Source organism: Cinclus cinclus, chromosome 5 (genome assembly GCF_963662255.1).
Source record: "Cinclus cinclus chromosome 5, bCinCin1.1, whole genome shotgun sequence".
Classification (NCBI taxonomy): Eukaryota; Metazoa; Chordata; class Aves; order Passeriformes; family Cinclidae; genus Cinclus; species Cinclus cinclus.
Window position 1 is genome coordinate 54,851,623 of NC_085050.1, and position 24,661 is coordinate 54,876,283.

Sequence of the window (24,661 nt, forward strand, 5' to 3'; positions counted from 1 at the left end):
CTTTTTATTTTCTCCCCCTCTTTTTTTTTTTTTTACTTTTTCTGTTCCCAAGTCTTAAAGATCTTGTTACACGTAAGCAGCTGTACTATGCTGTTTAGGATTTTTTATTTATTTATTTATTTATTTTAAGGAAGTTAGTATTCATATTTTTTCTTGCCCAAGTTTATCTCAAGACTCTTGGCTTGTGAAACCTAAATTGTGCTACACCAAACACTGTAATTAAAATATGTCTGAAGGATATTATTTTTGGTCTCCAAAGGACTGCAACATCTTCAAGTTCATGTCCTCTTGCACAGCTACTGCTATTCCCAAAGTACAAAAAAACACAGCTGGCAAAAAGCCAGCACTGTGGTTTTTTTTTTTTTTTTTTTCCCCACAACCTTTCAATGGGTAGATGTAGTCCAGAGGAAAATTTTCTGTCTTCTAAAGAAAGACTTTGGGGCTTATGCTCAACAGAGTTTAAGAAAGATAACACACAAAACCTGTCCAATGTGGCACACAGTTAAGTATGATTTTCTTTGCAATTTTCAAGGCATCTTTCAAAAAATATGGAGAGGAGAGAGTGGAAGAAGAGGGAGAGAGACATACACTTCATTTTATCTATAGTCATTGGAGGTTTAGAGCAGTTGGAACCCCTTTCTGAAAGTGAATTTAACAAGACCAGATGCTTTTATATGGGCTTTTTCTCATTTCTAATGGAAATGGAATGAATAAGAAGACACAAAATAAAACAGTGATGAGGACAAACATTTCTTTAACAAGGTATCATAACATTCTCTTATTGATATTTTCTTTATTGATGTTTTAATTTCCTCTTGCAGAAATAATTTGTCTCAATATGCTAAAGTGTCACAACAAACTAGAAAGCAGCTTCTAATGACTAATGGAATGACTGACAATTTAGATGTTACAAACCTGTTAGAAAAGAGCTTAGAAGGAATATATAATGGGAACCAAACGAATAAATTTGAGGAATTGATCTGTAATAATTACGGAGTATCACATTACATATCAAGCACATTAGAGAAAGGGGGATGAGGTCCACTTTCAGAAAAAGTTCATCAGAATTTCTTATTTACACTTTCTATAATGTCTGTCATCACAGCACATACAAAACACCCACACCCTGACACCGCTATTGTAAAAGCAGCATAAAACTATCCACAACAAAATCAGCTTGGTGTTAAATTCAGTCCTTCAGACTGAACATCAAGATTCCAGTATGTAGAAATGCCAAAAGCATTTGTATTCAGTGCACCAGTCCTTGTTTAAGGCAATCTTTGGTGGCCTACAGTCACAGAGCACATAAAGATTATATTCTCATGTGGGAAGATATCCATCACTTAGTTGGTCTTGTCATTCTTTCTTTCCTGCAGACACAATAAGTAGCAAAGCTAAAAGCAAGCAGGATGCCAGGTTAGTAGTAAGGTTAGTAGCCAGGGAGGACAATAACTTTCACTTACTGTTCTGAGAACAAACAGAAATGAATTCAACTATCCAGAATCAAGTGTATCAAGAGATTCAATGATACTGGAGACCAAACGAGCTGTTAATTATTCCAGTCCTTCAAACATACTTGAAAAAGTAATTTTTGATCATATAGATACTGTGGAAATACAATTTACCTTAGTCTACACTGACCAAAAGGCTGTACTTCAAAATCTTTCTGCTAGCAACTGAACATGTTGGCAATCGAGTTCTGTAGACTAGGATTCAGGTAAAATATTTCTATATATCGTTAACACCATAGAAAAAAATAGCTCCCCTTGTCTGTCCCTTGATAAAGGACTGTCATACAGATAACATAAAAATCCATTCACCTTGGTTTTCCAAATTGTAGCATCATTCTGGAATAAATTTTGTGGATTTATACCCACTGGCCCCCAATGCTAGCTACCATCTCTCCGTGAAGAGAACTGCTCTGATTTTAAGCTGGAACCTCTCTCTAATTCAAAGCTTAGGCAACCTCTCCTGTAACTTTCTCTGGAGTGCAAATGAACTTTTAATTCTTTTTAAGGCTTTGCCTACATCCCCACAGCAAAGCACAGAGTTCTCAGTGTGCTGGAGTGACTATATGATGCTTGTATCCCCAACTGTCTGTTCTGTTTCTGCTGGATATTAAGTTCTACACTTTCAGGCTGGTTCCAAGAGCAAAGGAGAGGACAGAAGCACTCAGATTGTTTTCACAAACTGCACTCGGTCCCACGCATTCCTGCTCCTAGACTGCACTGTCTGCAGCACGGACAGCAGGACAGAGCTCTCTTTTGCTTTTTACTTAGTTTTTAGCTAGCTGAGGCAGAGAAATTCCCTGGACTGTGGCTTTTCCTTTTCTTGGAACTGTCTAAACCTGTGGACTGAAAACCCAGAGGAGAACTGGGAGCACAAACCTGTGGCCTACCAGGGACCAGGATGCAGAATTCCCCATTGCTGGAAGGATGGATAACAGACTGAGTGAGTTGGGCTGCAAACCATGAAAGGGACTCTTCTGAGTTTGTCGTCTCTTCAGAACAACAAGTTCTATTGTTTAATACTATTCATTTTTTAATGCTTGTGAATACTTTGCTTGTTAAATAAACAGGCTTTTATTCCCTAGTTTTCTCCAAAGAAATGTTTCCCAAACTAGCTGGGAGAAGGGCCACTTGAATCTGCTTTCTAAAAAGACCCCTTTGGAAGTTTCCTCCCAAATTTGCCCAGAACCAGGACAAATGCATTATTTGGTGGCCAATATGAGGCTTGAGAAAGTGTAAAGAACCTGTACTGATAGCATTTTGGTTGTACTTACTCTGTATTGGGATAAAGCAGTCAGCAGCCATGCTGCTTGAGTTCATAATGTCATAATTCATAATAAGTGGAAGCCTTCATATGTCTCTTTTTTGAGGTTTTAATAACTTTCTGGTCCATAGGTTTATTTTCTTGCCTGGAGATAGCTCCAGTAGTGTCCCTAACATGCAGTTTTTACAGTAGAGGGACATGGGTTAGAATAGCTATTGTGCTGGGCTTGGTGATAATTATCTATATGGACTTTATAAAGATACTAAAGTTTGTTCAAGATGTGTATGTTTATAGTTTCTTTGTCCTACCCTGTGTCCTAGTTCCTAGCATGTTTTGGGGATTTACTGATAATTGCACCCATTTGTTAGAGGAGGAGCAGGGGATGAGGCTTTTCATCCTTTCCTTTCCTTCTTCTCCTTTGATCTGTTCCATCACTTTTTGAGAATATTCAGTTTGCCCTGAATGCCAAGGATACCACCTTCCTGGTATTTAATCTTTTAAGCCTCCTCTATATGGTCTGCTTCTCTAGAATGAGGGTTGGGATGTCCAGAGGGGCTGATGACACCCCTGACCCAGGAGTAGACCCAGGAATGGAAAATCCTAAGTGGTGTGGAGAATGGGAAAGAATGGCTGAAAGAATATTCTGATCCCCCAGTCTGGGAATTTGCACATGAGCAAATTCAGAACCCAAATGAGGTGGGGAAATATCTGGAAGAGAAGTGCCATAATGATTCTAATGAGAAAGTTCATTGCAATAAGCTGGGCTTTGGCATATACTTACCACAGTAATTGCATTAATTGGCCCTGGTCCAGTAAGTGGTAGGAGTGGTTTAATAATGGATTTTTGCTATTTAAGTAGATCTTAATTAAAAGACTTATTTTCTTACTTTATATTTAAGACAAATATTTGTCTCAAGTAATATAATACACAACTTAAAATAAACTGACTAATGGGATCTCCGTTGTGCACATTCAATGGAGAAACCACACATTTTATCAGCAGTTAATAAATTTGGAGAGCTAGGAGCACCTGAGTTATAATTAATTTAGAACACTGAAACCTTCTAGAGCCAAACTGATGCAAAACCAGCACCAAGGTTTTAAAATAACATTTATTATATTCCAATGCAATCAAGTAATAATGCAAAATCAGTAGAAGTGTAGAGAAACTGAATGTTGCATTAAAATATCCATATAAAACACTTCTGGCTCATTATTAAGGCACTCCCATCAGAATGCATACTTTAAATCAGATTTTTATGAGCTCCAGGTACATTATTTATTATGAAAGTGTGTTTAAAACAAACAAATAAAACCCTAAAATCCTAATCCAGACTAAGAACTTTGTGATTAGGTTCAGAAGCTGACTGGTTGAGCACTGATCAGGAAAATATGCTAAAGCTTCTAGGTTAAAATGAAATGTTATCCACTTAAATGTTTATATATTCTTACCCCAATACATAAATTTTGATATATTATGTTGTATTTTTCTAAACCAATTAATTTTTTTAATATATATGACCTAAATTAATTTGAGCTCAAATTTCAACAGAGCCCCTTCTTCAATTTATCCCATTCTGTCCTGTTCTGTTTACCCAAGAAAGAGATTCTTTCCACTGCTACACTTCAGGAAGACATATCTGTAATATTTAACATAGGTTTTGAGAATTTGAGAGTAGTGTTGGAATAATGATGAGACTATTTTCTAACTGACATCTGCCACAGGTGCCAGACATACCTTTCTGAATTCCTTAAAATATGTTTATTCCCATTTGCTTCTAGCCTAAAGCATTTCAAAACCTTGTGAGTGCATACAATTTCCTCAAAAACCTTTTCCTTTTTAAAAAAGTGGTTGTATCAAATAAAATTAATTCTGTTTATCAAAATGGAAATGTAAAGCATTTGAGCATTTCTATTACTCCTGCTGTGCCTTTTAAAGCAGGAGTACACCATGACAAGAATATTTATTATTAAATTCTATTGTAACTTACCCTTTGATTAAGGCATTATATCATAACTTTAGAACAGGCAAAAATCTGAACACTGTAATTTTAAGGCTGAATCATAAAAACCTTCCAACACTATGAAGGAACTATAAATATTATGAAGTCATTGAAAGCTTCACCATCCCAATTTTTATTAGTTGCAAAGATCTCAAAAGGCACAAAGAGGTGTCCCTAAACTATTACGTGGAGGTAACTTTTTATCTCTGGAAATCACATTAAGATGTTTTAATTGCAGGATACAGCTATAACCACTTCAGGGGAAAACAGATCTCAGCATTGCCATGAATGCAATACTGAGAAAAAATGACTTATCAGTTCTGCTCCTGAAGTTCTTTTAGCAGATAAGAAAACTTAACTGAAAACTTCTACTTTACAAATGGATTTATCCATAGCAAACTCTGCCACATTTTGAAATATATGAGCTGAGTTATGTAGTGGGAAATTACAGTACCTTATAAACACGATATAGAATCCAAATTGAAGCCACAGGGGTGGTTCTTTTTGTCTTCTTAAATATCACCATTTATTTCTTACTGGTCTTAAAACCACCACAATGGACACAGATTTACTGTACTTTCAACTGTGTCTTGCTAACAACACTGGAATGCAATTTCCACTGTCTGATGTGTCCTTTCTCCTTTTTCTCTTTAGCAACCATTGCACCCACGTGCATCTTCTGGTCCAGCCTGAAGATGAGACTCCCCATTGACTCAAGCTGTTCTTCCTGGTGGGCAGCACCTGCTCTCATCATGCAAGCTGACCCCTGATTCTTTGCTAACATAACACTTTCTGACTCCTGCTTCTAGATGTCTACATCCTTCTGATGAATTTGGGAGCCTTTAGAAGCTTCAAGGATGTTTACACATTTGTGCCTGCAGTAAATCTACTCCCACAACTCTGAAGGCTGAGGGTGGTAGATATTACACACTCATATATGTAAAACTAGATATATAGAAGGTGTTTTCAGTGGAAATCTACAATCATAATTTCCCACTCAGCTTATGATTTATCTAGCTCCTCTAGATCCCACAGTCTGCTTGGGGAAGACTAAAGGGATTAAATGTCTGTGTTTGGATTCTCCCCCTTTCAGTAGGAAAGCTCACTGAATATTTTACGGCCACAGAGGCAAAGGTCATTGGGCTTACCAGGGTTGCTTACCCCACTACAGGAAAATAGTGCCTACTGCTATCAACAAATTATCATTCAGCATCATGCTCAATGAAATATAGTCTTTCCACAAAACAAAAAAAATGCAGGGAAAATAAAACAACATCCCCCCCCAAAAACCCCCAAAACTAACCACATATACACAAAGATATCTCCACCACAAAAACCCCCAAAACAAAAAACAAAAAAAAAACAAAAAACAAAAAAAACCCAAAATAAAGCAAAGAAACTTTTGCTTCTGATACACACGAATAGTCAGCGTCTAAAAGGAGACATTTTTATGTTTTCCTGCTAATAGACTAACTTGGAACAAAGAGATTTTACTGAAAAAAATATATAATCCTGCCTGCTTTAAACTTGTACCAGCAAAGTTCTGATTAACATGAGCATTCCAGGCCTTTGAGATGTACCACAGGGGCTCATCCAAGCTATCAGACTCCAAGACCACACAGCCTTCAAGAAGAAGCCCTTCAAAAACATGCAAGTTAGAAACAATTTATTGAAAGGTTGGACCAGATAATCTTCAAAGTCCAGCCTGGACTGCAGTACATTTCTATGATATATTATTGTGGGATGTGGTTGGCAGGACACAGCAGGTCATATAATTGTGTCAGTCTTGGCTTGCAGTTCTTGAAGAAAAAGACAATTTATCAAGTTCAAATCCTGTGAAATGGCCCAGGTGCCAATAGGGCCAATGGCATCCTGGCCTTTTTCAGCAACAGTGTGGCCAGCAGGACCAGAGCAGTGATCCTCCCCTCTCTACACAGCACTGGTGAGGCCACACCTCATGTACTGGGTTCAGTTTTGGCCTCTCTCTACAAGAAAAACATTGAGGTGCTGGAGTGTGTCCAGAGAAGGGCAACAAAGCTGGTGATGGGTCTGGAGCACAAGTGTTATGGCTGAAGGAGTTGTGGGTGCTTAGCCTGGAGAAAAGGTGGCTCAGGGGAGACCTTAATGCTCTCTACAACTTCCTGAAAGGAGGGTGTAGTGAGATGGAGGGTTCTTCACTGAAAGGATGGTAAAGTACTGGAACAAGGTGCCCAGGAAAGTGGTGGAGTTACCATTTCTGGAAGCGTTCAAAAAGCATGTATACGTGCTGCTTGGAGACAGGGATTAGTAGTGGGTTCGGCATTGGACTCAATGATCTTAAAGTTCTTTTCCAGCCTCAGTAATTCTATGATTCTAAATCTGTGTAGATCTACTTTCACACATTTCACACATCACAGATTAAGATCTGGATTATAACCCATAGATACCTATCAGCCCTCCCAAGGCTGTGTACTGAGGCCTTAATTATGGGAACTAAACCCTTCACCACCCTCAAAAGCCAAAATTTAATGACCTATTTCACTTCATGCTTCCTAAAAGAAGCAGTTCAGATTTTTAACATTCCTCTTTCCTGTCTGTTTTCCAATTATTAGGATTTTTTGACTAGGATACCCAAATTGCATACAAATTTGGGTGGAAATATACCACTTACTAGAGATACAGTTATTATCTCTGTCTTCACATGACTAATTAGCTACAACATTCTCATTCTTTTGGTTTAATGGAGGGGTAAATACACATTACTTTTTCCTACTCCTGGAAAGTATGTTTGTTTCAGTTAGAAGCATTTTTGAAATGAAGTAATTATTATCAGATGATAGCCTTGATTGAAAACAAAGCAGCTCTAAAGTGCAAAAGATAAGCATTAAAAACTTTAATTCTGAAAAGAACCTATAATTCCTTGACAGTGTCCACCTTAAAACAAGCAAATCCAAGTTGAGCTAAGTGTTTTATCCTATTAATTTCAAGGATGATGAACCACATTTTGGAAGTAGCACCCACTGAGTACTCTCATAAAGGTGAAGAGAAGTCCCTAATGGGATTTCCAAAATCACATAGCAGCATTACTGCCTGAGAGGTCAATGAAGCATTCAGTCCATTCTTAAATAATACACAGTTCCTTCTGACATTATTCAAAATGTCGCTTTTGAGGCACTTCAAAGTTTCCAAGTACTTCAGATCTCTGAAGTGAGTTACAAAGCTAATTTGCTCAGCTGAAGCATTTGAGGATAAAAATTCACAACTTTCCATCCAGTCCTGCAGATCCATGTTCACTGGGAGGCTTTCACAGCTACTCAAGCAGAAGAAAAAGCCATATAACCATAGTAAAGGTATTTCAAAAGTGGCCCAACCAACCACACTGAAAACTGAAAAGGGTTCTGCCAAGATCAAGTTTGTAAAAACAGCTCATCTAACCCCTTGGCCTGATTGACATGAGCCAACTGTGAGCAGTTCAAGAGGAATACAGAATGAAGGAAAAATATTTAATGGACCCAAATCAAGTTTTACATGCTACATAAAACTGACCAACATGGAAATCCAAATTATTTTTCCAATGTGGATATTAAAAACCCACCACACTATTTCTGCTATTTAAAATTTTCCAGGACAAAAAGAGAATCTCTGCTGCAAAAATGACTGAAGTTTTGTGTCATTCTTTGCTCTTATGCCCATTTTGAAGCACAGAATCATCACACAGAAGCCTCTGTGGTTAGGCACTTGCCTAGCAGCATCAACAGAAAACAGGAGTTGCTGTTCTCAGATTTTTTTTAATTATTATCAGTTTTTGACTGATATTTCCCAAGTTTCTATTGTCATAACATGATATGAAAGGAAATTAAAAACACAGTTTGAAAGTGGGAAATATTTCTCCTGTTCTTTGCTGTCAAGACAACTATATTTTCTGCAGGAGATGGGTAAAATATAACCTCTTTTCCAGATGAACAGAAATGAATAAAATGCATGAAACTATATAATTTAAAGTTCATAAAAAAGATTTGTCTCTCTCTGATGAAAGCAATCAGTCAAAATAGGCAGTTCCCAATGCACTGAAAATATTTTTCAGTAAGAACATTCTTATCAGTTTTGACAGGACTGCATATTCTGAGCACAAGAGACGAGCTCAACCCTGCCAAAGCTGTGAAGAGAAATACTACAGAGCACCAAGGTCCCAAGGGGAATTTCTGTTTAACATCAACACTTCTCCGCAGGGTTCCATTGCATTCTCCCCTTTCTCCATCCTGCATTTTCCCTTTCTCCCCACACTGTTCCCAATGCAGGAGCATACCCCGCTTCACTCCAGAGTGCTGCAATTATTCAGAGGCTCGAAAGAATTATTTTTTTCCAAAATCATCTCTAGCCCTGTAAGTCACTGTTAAGGGCCATCCAACCTGTGATCTGGAAACTGGATAAACCTGGATCTTAATTATTTGAGTTGAATTTTCACAGAGAACGTATCCTTATTGTTCTAGACTGGGGAATCTGGACACCCATTATTAATATTACAGCTTAAAATAATTTCTCTTTTTTACAACACACTGAACACACTGGAGGTCAGCAGACATGGCTGACTGTTCTGCTAAGAGGAAATAGGTGGCATAACAATTCCATTGTAGACCATGCTTGGCTTGGGTTTGTAGGTATTAGTTTGAATTTTGACTTCTGGGTCATTTTGCTCATACACCTGATCCTGGCTCTTATGGATTCCTGATGGGTGTTTTGCTCCACAGGTGAATAATTGATGTGGAATGGTTGAGTTGTAGCAACTCTGCTCTGCATTTAGCAGAAGAATGACTTGAACCTTCGTCTTCTGTGTTCCTGGGGCAGCACCCACCCAGCCACCAAATCCATCTCTGGCTTCTTTACTTTGCACTTATTACAAGCAATGAAATACTCATCCAAAGAGCCCAGGGTCAGGGCAGACATCTGGACAATGCAGCACCAAAAATTAGATTTCACTCCCCCCATCTGAATCAGAGAGTCCAAAAGCTGAAAAATTCTCCAAATTACTGATTACTTTGAGTCAGTCTGCCTCTCTTTCTGCATCCTCAGATTTTAAAAGAAAATGCTCCATTCGAAAGCAGAAAGGAAATTTTTTTAAGACCTTTAATTTTTTAAATTCAAAAACACAATTATGGATGGATACTTTAATTTCTTTTTCTGTTATGCTCAAATATGCATTTGGTTTGGCTTTTAAGCTAAGAAGCAGCACACTTCCAAGTAAAACACAGTTCTCTATTAACTCTAGTTTCATTGTGATGGCAATCAAATCCCCAACACTTTGCAGCCAAATTAAATTTCACTGAGATTTGACAAAAGATTTGCAGAAGCTACCAGAAAGTAAAGAATCAGTCACTGTGTCTTAATCTATTTATTGCATAGCACTAAAGGAAGGGAGGAAATGTTACTCTTCAGCAGGCTAACAGCAAAATTTAAGTACTAAGCTGAAATGGAACAGCATGTCTTAGTTCACCAAGGTATTAAATTACCTCTTTATCTTTAGTATTAATTAATTTCATTTCTAGAGAAGTGACTAAGTATTTAAAGTTGCTTTAGAAAGACTATCATGGTAGTACTGTGCCAGGTCCACCTTCTCCATCAATACTAGAGGCAAAGCAGTCACACACAGCAACTTTTATTTCAACTTGTATTGAACTCACTAGAAAAGACACCATCAATAATGTCTCTCTAAATCACAAGGGTATCTTTCAGTCACATCATAAATTGCATGTCAACCTTTAGAAACATCTGCACAGGTCACAGCTTAAAGTATCAGGTGCTGATACAAATATACTTTTAAAGTCACATTGCACAGGTCTACCTTGATTATGCTCACAAAGAGAACAGGTGAACCCATCATTTACCTCAAGTATCTTACCAAGAAGCTAACCAAGAAGGAAATACTTCACATGCTCTTGGCTATTAAATGGGGTTAGTTAATAAGTGTTGGCAGAGCTGTATAACTTCTCATTTTAGCTAATGGCACAAAGGGGAATATGAGATAATGGATGCAGAAAATAAGTTTTAACTTTATAAGACTAGATATCAGCTTCCTGAAGATCAAAATATATGCTTGGAACATTGTTCGATGATGAAAGTTTAAGAAAAAAAAAATACAGTACATTAGAAAGAAAAGCCACTACTGAGATCAACAAGTGTTTTCAGATGAAGTGAAAATAGCAATTATTTTAATAGAATGGAAAAATGCAAACCAGCTTTTCCATAGCTGGACAAATAGCACATCTATGATGTGTTAACCTTTAATAGTCTGTGAAATAAAACCCTGCACGCACTGACTCCGCAGGGAAGGTCCTGCCACTTGCACTGGCAGAAGCAGAGAGGAACAATGTGCCTTCAGACACATTTCAATCCCTTTCACCTGAGATGCTTGGCACCACAGAACTCCCTTGGATCAAAATAGGTAACACTTCCTCCTTAAGACAAAGAAACAAAACATATTTAGGAACTGAACCCTACAATCCTAATGGACAAATGTAAATGGATCACAGCATCCTGGGTTATTCTGCTGCTCCAGCAAGGCTACCTGTTTTCCTGCATGCTCACAGCTCTATCCTTCCTCCAAGGCATCTCTAGCTGTCCTGAATGCAAAGGAAACCTTGACATGGACATCTTGGTGCAGATATTGATTGCAAGAGCTTGGTACATCATCTTGCTCCCTCACTGGCGGGAAATAACCTAAAATCTCAAAAGAGAACAGAAACATATAGGAGGTAGGTATATGCTAATATGGATAGGGAGGTAGAGCAGAACCCACCACGATATTCAAATGCCCTCATGTGGGAAGAAAACCAGCATGGAAACAGAAAGAAAGTCCTCTAAACTTCAAAGAAAGTAGAACAGAGCCATTGAAGGTGAGCCCACTCTGAATTACAAGGAGCACTGTAAGAAACATAAAAACCACTTTATTTCTGTGGTGCTGTTTTCTACACCACTAAGATGCAAGACAGTACTCAGAGCTATCAACTCCCTTTTGTTTGCCTGTTTGTTGGATGGTTATTCATGGGAATGGTAGCTTTTATTTTAGCGGTATAGATAAAAGTATTGCACTGAAATTTAAATGTCAAAGAATACATACTCAAATGTCAAATACCAACAGACAAATGCCAACAAAGAAATGTCAGAAATACACCTATGTCTCCCACTGAATATAACTACATCTGCACAAATGCAAGCCACAGTATGATGTGTAAAAGTGAGAGTTTTTCTTCAGTTCCTTTGGGGTTGTAATACCGCTGGTGTCAATAAAATCAGTACCTGGCAGCAATCTGAGTGTATTACTCCAAGTACCTGGCTCTGGCAAGATGTGCAGGCCAAGTGATCCGTGGTCTGCAAGGTGATGGATAACATTTACAGACATAAGGATACAAAATTGCTGTTTCAGGCAAATCCCACTCTGGGATTTGCTAACTCATCATTAATGACAGAGTTGAACACAATGACCTTTAACATGGATTCTCCCACTGCTTTCCAGGTATGACAGTAGCCCGTGAAAGCTGAAGGAGGGGATGTGAAGACAGTTTTTCCTAGATACATGGCCTAATTTGTCCAAATAAAAGTCAATTTTTGGTATCCTAAACTATTTGCTTTGTTTGAGTCCTGGAAATGATCGCCTACGAATATAAGTGAACTTTGCAGAAGCATAAATGTCTCCAGAACACTAGCAGGATAAATTTCATGTAGAACCCGGATTCTTTAAAAACTCAAGTATGTTTTAAAATCTTGCTTGCTTTGTTTATCAATTGACTGTTCCTCAGGAAAACAAAATAGCAATTCATTACACAATTCACTTGATGGGAATCTCTGGTCCCAATGACTTCAATGGGCCTTTCGTAACGATTTTACCCTTCATTATCTCCTATAAAAGTACTTTAAAATATGTTGATTAGGGAAGATTCATTAGCTTGGAAATTTCAGTCAGTCTGCTAATTGCAGCTGCTTCTACTAGAGTTGAGAAATAAAAACGCTTAGGTAGTTCTACAGTCAGATCACTAAATACATGAAAATCTGAAGTGTACTTTAATTAATGTAGTTAACAAAAATTTATCTGACTCCTGTAATTACTGTGATTTACTTCCAACACTAGTTGCTCATAAGCTGTAAAGTAAATCCTAATCAAGATAAAATGTGAGTTTTTTGTCAAATAGTAAAACCCCCTAAAAATTTTCTTCTCTGTCTCTGAAGCAATTGTTTTAAGAAATCTACCTTGTTTTTTTACTCTGTGACATTGACTAGAAATACCATGTTTATTTACATTTCTTTTCCTATTCAATTTATTGCAAAAATTCAAAATAATTAATTGGATTTTTTTAAAGAAACTTCTGAGAACAATTCTCACATACTCATATACAGAACTCTATTTCAAAAGAAAATTTCTTTCTGTATACAAAGGTTTCTCTGGATTATTTAGCGCTGTTTAGGATAAAAAATTGAAATAGTTTTAATCTACTCTGCTCTGGACACCTTCTTTTCAACCAAATGCAGCATATCACACAACTCTACAGAGAAGCATTTACTGACTATCTTTTTCAACAGGAAAAATTTCTTATAATATCTATATTTAATTTCAAATGCTCATCTTGGCAAATGTAATAAAAAGCCCACATACTTTTAGTATCTTAAGCTTTACTTTTCTCCCCAACAGGATTGTATGATGGTGAGTTTTATCCTCAAATTATATTCTGAGCAAAGATGTATTCTCTTTGACCAACTTCAAATCCATTTCCCTCTGAAGACAGTGAACATTTCTTTGCTCTTGAACTATCATAAAGAGTAAACAAGGGAAGTTAAAAAAGCCTGTTTGTATTGCCCCACTCTTTCACACAAGTTTGGTGTGCCCACAGTCATTAACATCTGTTTTAAAATCAAACTCTACCTTATCTTAAATTAATGGTACAATTCTAAACTACACCACCAAAAAGCAGTTAGAATAGCCAGGAAGTCTTTTTGTACTGCTATATTTCCAAGATCTCTCTGTGAGTCTCTCTTTCTTTTCTACCTTTTTGGGAATGAAAGAACAAAATTTAGTGCTTCACTCAGGCATTCACCCAGTCAGGCTTGAAGTCAAAAGAGCCCCAGTCAAAGTCAACTAGATAAATTAAATGAAGAGACACAGATTTGTCTCAGGAAGGTAGCTCTAAAGAATAAATAGCTCCTCAGTGCACAGCATGGAAAATAAATGAAAATATGTTGAAACAAACAGAACTGAAACATAAGGAAATAAGGACTTATCCAACATTGTGGTCTCCAAAGACTCTGTGAGGTACCTCCAAGTATCAACCAGATGCAGTTCTGTCTAGTTTCTGAAGCATGTCAGGACCTCTGCTCAAGGTGGCATAGCTATAGGCCCATGTGAACGTCAAGGTATTGACAAGAGATGAAACAGCACGAACAGAATAACAATTCCAACGAATAGTGGAGGAGAAAGTTCACTTTTTAGACACTTTAGACTTATTTATCTCTTTTTCTTTCAGAGTACTTATCTGTTGCTCCAGAAGGTATGCAGACAAATAATGCACTTCATCATAAAGTGACACTGACACATGGAACTGGTTTACATATATTTAAAAAACTCTCATTTTCTTTCAATCACTTCATGTTCCTCCTATACAAAACCCAGTATGATGTGATACACTAAATGAAGAAATCTTGGTATTTTTCAGGAAGTCTGTCTTTGAAGGAAACCTGCTACTGGAAAAGCCTATTAGAATTTTGTTTACCTGTGAAGTGCCATATGATTTTTGCCATACCAGATAAGCAGTTGTTCAAAGTTAGGAGTATTCATTGCAAATTGAGACATGTCTCCACCATTTGTTACACTGGACTTAAATTTAGTTTTAGACTGGCAAAACTCAAATATAAAGAAAGAGCAATTCTGCTGGACATATCTTCCATTTTCTGTAACAATCCGAGTCCAAGCCTTTGGATTGTGTCTGGCAGCTGAATACATAACATTAACCTATTCTGTAAAAGTTAACTCCTATTAAAACACCATGCATTTATTTCATGAAGAGGCTATAGAAATTTTATCTATTCTCTTTCCATAGCTATGATTTTTAACTATCTAGCAGGCAGAGCATCCTAGTTTGACCAAGTATCAGGGACCAGTTTGGGTCCTCTAAACATAATTAACTGTAAAATTTGCTATTTTGGGCAGGGATTGTAAGGATTACAAAACAACAGCTTTCACTGGTCTTTTTTGGGGCAGTCCATCAGCAGATTAACACATTCTGCACTGCAAATGATATCTTGATCAACACAACCTGCTCCAAGACCTATTTGAAATCATAAAATAGATGAGTATCTTAAAGTTCAAAGCTTTTCTCCCATCTCTTCTTTAACAATATAGAACATGATGTTGTCTGCCATCCAATGCTTTTCTACTAACATGGAACACAAGACAGGTTTTGAAAAAATCAGTAAATGTAATCTCTTGTTGAATACAGGTAGCCTCACCTTGCGGATGCCTCTGCCAAGATCTTCTCCATAGTTTGTGCCCAAAATTTCAAAATGCACATTAGGATTACCCCCATTTTCTGCAAATTCCAGTTCTCCAGTCAAGCCATTCACTCCACCCTATTGGGGAAAAAAAAAAAAAAAAAAAGGAAAATGGACTGAAAACTTCTAATTGGGTCATTGTAACAACCTTCTCAACCTTTTGTTTCTTGAAGACCTTCATGCACTAACTATGCAGAATACACAGGTAACTACCAGGATTAGGATAGTTTTCCAAAGACCACGTTTCCCTAAAAATTCTGAAGCTTAAATTATTCCTGCCTCAGAATGAAGTTTTTCACAGAACAACTAAACTCAGCAAAGCTAAGCAGACACAATACAATCACTAGTCTTACTCTTAGCATATTTGCACTCCAATTTTTGTTCTTTGACCCATCAGCATATATGTATAGACATTTTAACTCCAACAAATTAAAAAAAAAAAAGATAAATTTTACAAAGAAGTTTAGTGGAAGCAAAGCTAAACAGAAATACATAAAAGAAATTACACACAATTTAGTTATGTTTGTTGATGCTTTCTTTTTCCCCTTAAATGTTCCTTCCTCATGAAAGATTTCCACATGAGGGCAGGCTGAGTTTTACCTGAAGTTGCATGCTTTATGAACTCAATGTATGTGATTTGCACAAATGAAGAAGGGATTAATTCAAAGTCTAGCTGAATACAGTGATTCTTCTTTTTCCTCCCAAGTATCCTTTACTAAGAATACATGACATGGGCAACAATGCAGCATCTCTTCAGGCTTTCTTTAACATTTTTACAGCTTTTCTTTAAGAGGTTAAAATACTAGAGATGAAGCACTAGAGTGAATAATCCCCACAAAGGATTAGAGTTGAAAGGACTATACACACCACAGCCATACTCAAAATATATTCCAGCGTTAATTCAACATGACACACATTTCACCTTTGTGTAAGAACTGTGATGACCTGAACTATAAAATCAACAGTGCCATGTGAAATACTGATAATGAAAATCTTTACCCTTCAAAAATTTCTTCAGTTTACAGATTGAAAGAAAATTTGATGTTTAGCCCTCTCCCTCAAAAAAAAACCCACATAAAAATATTTTAAGAATAAAAGAAAAAATAAATCTGCCTCTGGTGTAAAACCCCATGAAATTCATAGCTTTCCCCCAAAACATAAGGCAAGAACTTTGCAGTTGTGATTGCTTTTTCATTTTGAAGATTTTTTTTATTTAAACTTGAAAACCTTGTAATATAAACTACCTAGCTAAATATTTCCTATATTGCTTCCTAAAACTTTCCCTGTTCTGGGTATTAAACCTGTGGGTCTGAGGTAGGTAATGCCTGAAAATTAATTAAATGAATTAATTAAACTGTTACAGACGACCTGAGCAGCTCCATGATTTCAAGTGAGCCACAAGCAGGACCCGGAAAAAGGAAGGGAAAACTCTGGAACAAAGCAGTAAAAGAAAGGAAATATTCAATAAAAACCATTACTATCTCTTCAAACAGATGCTTTGTACAGCAGAAAATAGAAATGAAAAATCCAGGATTTTTCAATCTAGAAAATTAAAGTGACTTTATTTTCCAGACTGAGAGCAGTTCCAATGTTTTAAGGGCCATGAAGGTAAAATTTTTGAGACTTGAGACGGAAATTTAAAATGTTAAAAAACTTTAAAACTTAATTTTTATAAACTTTGTCCTTATTTGAGCCAATATGATTAAAAAAAAAAAAGAATTCAAAGAATCATTTAACCTCAATATACTTGAAGTAATCCATCAATCAATCTCTTAAGAAAACACAGGATTCTTTGGAAATATATGTCCCCTTATATACAGTACAGGTTAACAGAACTACCTAATATGTTTTAGAATTTGATCTTTACCCAGAAACTTTGTATAAATTTCTTTAACTTGATTTTAAAATGGCTGCAATTGTCCAGGCAAGATACAAACTCTAAGGCCATCAGCTTTACTTGTCTGCAATCTAATCTTAACCACAACAACATTACTTCTCATTTATCTATTTTGGCAATCTATCGTTCTTTGAAAAATTCTCATTAAGGAGTATCTTAATCAGAGCTTCCTCTCCCAGACTGTGTGCATGTGAAAATAGTGTAATAAGAACTCCAATTAGAATGGCAATGCTGCCAGCTTGGGAACGGCAGAGACAGAAAGACAAAACAGCAAAGAACTTCCCATTTAATACCAAAAATACTAAACTTATAGGAAATTTCTTGGAGGTCTTGGTTTCTCCTCCCTGTCTTGTTGGACATGTCTGCAGGCCATGCAGTCCTGTTACTGCTCTCTACTACTCCTCATTGTCTCACACAACCTTTTCATAAAGCTTACACAACTCTGGCTGTTGCTTAGGGCTGACAGAGTGGAGCAGGATATGGCCTAGGAAGATTTTCCAGACACTGCTCCAGTTTTTGAGTAGCCTTTCACAGTATGGATCGGTCTGAAACACTTGATTTATGTCATGTATTTTATCCCTCTGCTAATGCATACTGGAAGGAGATCACAGAGGAAATGACCATCTGTATGACAGCTACTGATGCAGTAACTTCCTGATGAGATTTTTTCCAAGTGATTTTAGTGTTAATCATAATAGCAGGCAACAGCAAAAGAAATCTTTCTTTCCATATAACTTACAGAAACAATGCTATTTGAAGAAAAATGAAGACATATTTTTTAATCCACCTTCTCAAATTCTTCTAAGGTTCAGCTGCAACCATGCAATTTCCTGACACATATAAAACTGAAGAGTGAAATGTCAGTTGCTAGGCCAAAAATGTTTTACTTATGATTCTGATCACTGCTCTGGGCTTTGCAGAGCTGTTATAAAGCCTGGCAATATAATTAAAGCCTACTTGAGTCCCATTTAGACTGGCAAGATAAACTGCAGTTTATATATTCTTAGGCACTACTCTACTGTAAGTCCCTGAAGAAAGCACTATTTACATAGCAGTCAGGACCTCATTTGGGAATGCCAGCTTGCCTGTCATCAGCTATAAAATACTGTACTTGCTCTCAGCTCCTGTTCAAACTTCTTCTTTTTTCTTCAGGTACCAGCTATTTTGCAATTAAGGATTAAAAAAAGGTGGCTATAGGCAGGAAAAAATGTTATAAGCTACTAAAAAATGTACATTTCACATTTTATTCTGGAAAAAGTCTGATCTTGAGAACATTGCCGACTTTTTGCCTAATACAGAATCCAATCTACAACATGAAAAACAATCTGGCGTCTTTTTTGCACGTCACCACTGAGTGTCACTGACATTTCTGAGACCAGAACTAGTTGACAATTTCACCTGTGATTCATGAAACATCAAGAGGTACAGCTCATTTTCCCAAAAGGGACAGGCTCTGTGCTGCTGCTAGCACTAAAAATTTGCTGTTGGTGAGCTAAACAAATGTGACTGGGAAGAGCTCTGAGACATGTGAGAGAAGGTATGTGCAGAAACTTGATGCCATCTTGCTGAGTTGATCCTCCCTATAATCCTACTTACATTTATTCCCAGGCTACTCAGGAAGATTAATTTTTCCCAAAGTAGAATTATTTTCTAGTGATGCTTATTCCTCCAACTGTGAAATAGGTTTACTGAGAAATAAACAAGCGAGCATGTGTTCAGGGATAGTTCCTATTATGAAGTGAATTTAAACTAATTGCTGGAGCTGGCCAAATTCATTACAAGGATTGTATTTCCTGATGAATTTAACTGTTAGTTCAGTTCCAGAAAGAGCAAAAACAGATATTAGATTTAAATAATTGTGGTGAACTTAAAATGTTTTCTTTAGGCTTTGTCCAATCAGCTGAATTCACAAAGAAAAAACTGCTTTTGTAGCTGTTTGTAGAAATAGCAATGCATGAGTCCAATGCTCAACAGTGAAAAGTAACAATAAGGAATAATTTAGACAAATTTTTTACCATTTTAAGAAATGCTGGAAACTTTAATTTTCTCTCATTGTCTCCTCTTCTTTACTAGCTAATTAACCATAGAGAAACCAGTTTATTTACTAGGGGGGTAACAAATTTTACAATTGCTGCTGTAGGTAAAACATCAACATCCCTTTCTCTTACCTTCTCCAGTGAGTAGCTTAATGAAGATTTCCTACTTCTTTTCTTATTTCCCCCTCCAGAAATCAAAGAAAGATTTCCCTTTGCAGCTAAAACATTGCCACATGTTCCAGTTTCTGATCATTTCAGAATTCTTTTCTTTTTTCAGAATTCAATTCTTTTTCCCTTCAAAACCATACTTGAGTACAATTTGACTCGTATGGAAGCTACACTGAGAGGAGGGACAACCTGAGATGGGTGATGATTTCAGCTCTGCAATACGGGTCACCATGAAGGGAGAATTAAGGTGTTGCAGAGGATGGAAGTTATTTTTCTGGGAGTATTTAAGAAATCTCAGAATAATTTCCCACTGAATTATATCAATATCTTACTATGATAATCCATTATACAACACCACTGGAAACACTGGAAACAGAGGTGATTTCTAAATGAAAATTAAGAACTTCTATTTCAGAAACTATTTAAATACCACGTGGTAACACCCTTCTAGTTTTTTTTTTTTTTTCAAAATTATGGGAAACTGGTATGTTTTTGAGAAAAATATGTATTCAGTAGATTTTATAGGATTCTCCTGGACAACAGGAGAGAAAAGATGTTTAAAGAATAAGGCAAGATGGGAAAGAGAGGCATTCTCAGGAAAAGAGATTAAGCGGGGGCTTTTTTCCCTTCATTACTTTTGGATTTTATTGTTTTTCTGATACCTCATCAGGCATTCATCAATGACAAATTTGTAATTTCAAAAGTACACAGCTGTGATCCCAAGGTTCTTCTACATAAATGTTTTAGTGAAAGAAAAGGGAAAGTAGGCCACAAAACTAAAGCAGAATTCAACTGCAAACTTAGCATTCCTCTGCCTACAGACTGAAAAGCTACTGACATCCACACACAGTAAAATTTCTGTATTTCATTTGGATTAAATTTTGACTTTCAATTTTAACACGTTACTTCTAGAAATTCATCTCTGTCAGCACAATGCAGTGTAAGGAGTATTTGGATTATTCAATTTACACCAACAATATAGTTTCTTATCAAAGACATCTAATTGAAATAGCAGAGAAACCCGCAGGTGACAGGATGGACGCATGGTTAGCTGCACAGATCAGGAATTTCTTTGGCATTTGATTCATTTCTTAGCAAGCTAACAACAACTCTGGAATTTCCACTTGCTCCTGCCTTCTTGAATGCTGTCATAATTCTCCTGGCCATTTAAATGGAAAAGAGTGCACAGAATTTACAAAATCCAAGGTGAGGAGAGAACCAGCCTTGCCTGAAACGTAGGTCAAAAATACATGGGACTGCCAAATGTAAATGTGAAATTGCTCTGATAGGTCAAGAGCAATACAGTTTGGAGTCCCTTAAGGACATATCCTGCCCTTGAAATAAGAAATGTGTCTTGGGTTATTCTTGCAGTCTCATGACTTCAAACTGCTAGAATGGAAAGTGGAAACAGATACCAAAGAAATCCTCAAACTATCATTTTGGAAGTAATGCAGATTGACCTGGGGTTGGGTAAAATATAAGCAGTGCTCAAAGGAGTCTTACATTTTGCCTGCATCATCAGAATTACTGGTAAAGCTAAATACCTTATACAGAATGGTAACTTCTCAAGACAACATTATATTATTTTTATGTCCTGTAGTGAAAGCCATAAATAAAATACCATTAATTTATTTTTCCTTACCTTTAAATGCAAGTATACATTATCAGGAAGTGTATGCAGATAAATGAGGAGGCAGTTTTATGAAAGCCATCAATAACATAAAGAAAATGAGGCAAATAACTTACAGGGAAGGGAAAACTCTCAACCTGTTCATATCGACTAAATAGTGACCTGGAAAGCTGTGATATTTGTCTGTAAGTAAGTGGAGGCTGTACACTCATCCATGGTGAATAAAGGAAATAACTAAGGGAAATTATCTTTCAAAACTGAAGAACAGAAGCATCTTGTGCATGAGCATGATTAAGGTAGGAAATAAAAATCACAGGGCAGCAGAAGTGACATTGGATAAAGCTCTATCGAGACTGTTGCTGGGACAGTTTGGCAGTGGCAGAATATGGTCTAGATAATTTAGGAGGTTCTTTACTCCCATTTATATGATTTCACTTTATTAATATCAAAGGCAGTGCAATGGAAAATTTTGCAGAACATTACCCAAGTGTAATTCTGCAACTTTATTTCCTTTCTTTTACAAACAAAATAGTAAATTTATTTTCTTTACTTCCTAACCTGTGAAACTTGTTCACCTCTGACACCTTTTCTTCCTTGAACATCCAACTGGTTTGGTGCTTTTGGTAAATGAACCTATTGGTTTTATTTCAATATGATTATTATGACATGGAAAAACCCAACCAACCAACCCACAACACAAACCAAATAAAGAACTACTTCCATTCAGGAACTGTGAATATATAAAAACTATACTGATAAGAGTAATATGCACGTCAGGAGGAAATACTGCCTAATGTGAGTATATTAGAAATCAAAGATGAGGAAAGAAGTACCTTCTTGATGGTTTCCAGCATTGATCGCCCTCCTTGCCAGGGTTTAGAGTTCTTCCTGATGCAGGTGAGGCTGGCCATGCTGTGCCACTTCCTGTCCTCCAACTTCTTATGAAAGGCATTTGCCAGCAGGAGGACAGTGTCATATATATACAGGTTTGAAATCTATAGAGAGATCAAAAGGGAAACATTAGCATTACTACTTGTAGTCTCCTGCCAGCAGCCAGAATTTGCAATTTGTTTTATCTCAACCATAATTCTATTGTAGTTAAATACTTTATTTGGTGTTAAGAAGAACCTGAGAGATGCAAAATGTCACACCTTGGACTTTGGTAAAATCTGCAGCTGGGGGCTGTAATGCTAAAAGTGATTTTCAGCAACAAACTACACACATGAGAAGTACAGGTAGCCCAATCACTGGCACAGCTCCACTTGTCAGATTTACAGCTCTACTTTTGACCATAGAAAGACTTCCTTTCATTTTTAACCAGTCGCATGTGAGACTCAATTTTTCAGTCACCAGATATTTGGACACCATCAAATTATCTGCAAGGTTGTTTTGTTCTTTTGAAAAGCAGAAACCTTGAAAATTTAGAATAGATTTAGTTGTGGTTTTTTGTTCCTGATTTCTGCAGTTAATTCTGATTGGCACTTTCTGGCATGAAATAATACTCAGCAAAATTTTTGTCAGTGTGCAATTGCATGTTGAGTCTGTGATTTATAGTGTTGAGTGTCAGAGTGTTCGACATTGGCTGTTAATTCCTTGCAGGACAAAACTCTAACAGGGTAAACCTGTGTTTCACTGTGAGCACAGCTGCATACAGTGTGAGGGGGTTCTAGGTGGGGATCAAAGGCAGAACAGTGGAATTCAAGAAGAGAAATCACTTCCACTTAACCATATTCTAGTTCTATGAACATACTTTTAAATGAACACAGTGCAAAGTCAGATGTGAAAGATACAATTAAATGTAAAAGAACAGAGGCTCTGAACTCATGAGCAGTTCTGAAACAAGTAATTTACAATATAGTTCAGTCTTTTCAGTCTTTTTTTTTACATCAGTCTTTTCTGTCCTCAAATGGCAGGAACATTTAAGTTACTGACAGCATCATAAAAAAAAAACCTCAGCTGTCCTGAACAGAGGTTCTCACAAAGAAAAATTATGTTCAGAAATGAAAAGGACTTTTGGGAATATTGTTTTAGATAACCTATTGGTCATCTAAAGTTATTGAGGGAAACACAATATCCTCAGCTGCATGATAAAGGCTTTGAATGAGCATTCCTAGTGCCTGACAACAAATTACCCAGTGGCAATTTGAGGCAAGGTTGCTGGGATTTTTTCTCCATCAGTCACAAACAAACCAAAAGACATTTCCTCAGATTTGTGGAATATGTTAGCTTTTCTCTGTAAGGGTTTTTTACACAGATATAGATGGTGTGCTGCTTTAAAAGAAGAAAGAAGCTTACAAAAGGAATGTATGGGAATTTAGTGGCCCTATTCTGCTTTTTAAATATATCCAGACTGGGAAAGCCCTGCAGCTATTGGGAGGGGGTATATGGCAAGGAAGCACAATAATGCTGAAGATCTGAGGTACTGATTGACAAGTTCACACATCACCTTCCTGCCTAATTAGACCTTTCCATATAACATATTTTTATGCTTTTATTTCATTTTGCAAATCCCATCTTTATGCTGGCTTTACTTGTGTCATCCACCGACTGCTCTGTGAGTAGCACACATGGACAGAACCTCTGATCCTTAGTGCCCTTCTTCTTTAAATGATTCTTCGTTTTGTCTTTCTTCTAAAGAAGGTGCTTCTTTATTCTTACTTGAGCTCCTTCAGTGGCTGTGAACATTTCTATTTTGGTATTCACCCAGGAACAAAATCTACTTTCTTGAGATGCACAGGCCAGGCATCACTGTGCATGACAGGATTAAAATCATGGATTGAGGATCTAGACCTGGATTAATCAAGCATTTTTAAAACAACTGGGATTGTTTGCCTGCCTCTTGTAAACCTACGAAGAATTCAAAACATTTCAGCTAAAATTGTGTTTCCTCAGTGAAGTCAGCACTAGAGGGGACATTTGTTGGAGCATGGAGGGGAGGAATTATCACTGTGCTGTGAGGCAAGCTTTTTTCATACGTCTTTTCCAAAGGGGAAAAAAAAACCCACACCACCTCTGGAGAGCAGAGGGAATAAGGTCACTAATGAGACTAAATTGGTACATGAAGGGCTGTGGATGCCAAGTCATCATTTCCCAACAAATGACATTGCTTTCAAGGTAACTTCTGTAACCTATTACCACAGGAATAGAAGACAATTGTCACAGTTCATGAGGAAGGATGCACTCACTAATTTAAGAGTAATATAGCTGGGCCTTCATCAAGTATTAACAGGGCTCAGGAGGACAGAGTTCAGCAGTTATTAAGCATTGTTAGTCCTTCACTAATAGTTGAGCTTAACATTTACTGCAATCAATCACTGATAATGCAATGATAAAGACCCTACAATTAATTACTGTTTCTCAAAATCACCCTTCCCTGTCACTACCAGAAGTATGCTTCGTTAATATCTGTCCTGATGAACAGAAGCAGGTTGTAATTTAAAGTCACTTTACACCTTTAATTTCCCACGTAAATTTACTGGGACATTTAATGCATTGCCTGGTGTCCATTACTAATCCCTTATTTATTCTGTTAGGCTAAGGGCTGGACACTTGCATTACCAAAAATTATTTAACTGCATAACCCTCTGTTAATGTAATTTAAAATTCAGATGTGATTATTTTACCCAAAGTGTGGAAGAAAGGT

General features: G+C 36.9%; 1 protein-coding gene across 2 annotated transcripts in view; it reads right to left on the bottom strand.

The window, feature by feature from the left end:
* The window catches only part of GRID2 (glutamate ionotropic receptor delta type subunit 2), a 680,288-nt gene that overhangs the window by 179,432 nt on the left and 476,195 nt on the right, over nt 1-24,661 (bottom strand). For both annotated transcript variants that reach the window (XM_062493839.1, XM_062493838.1), the window contains 2 exons: nt 21,852-22,013; nt 15,246-15,365 (listed from right to left, as the gene is read on the bottom strand). In XM_062493839.1, the coding sequence (XP_062349823.1) occupies nt 15,246-15,365; nt 21,852-22,013 (282 nt within the window). The remainder of the gene's footprint in view (nt 1-15,245; nt 15,366-21,851; nt 22,014-24,661) is intronic.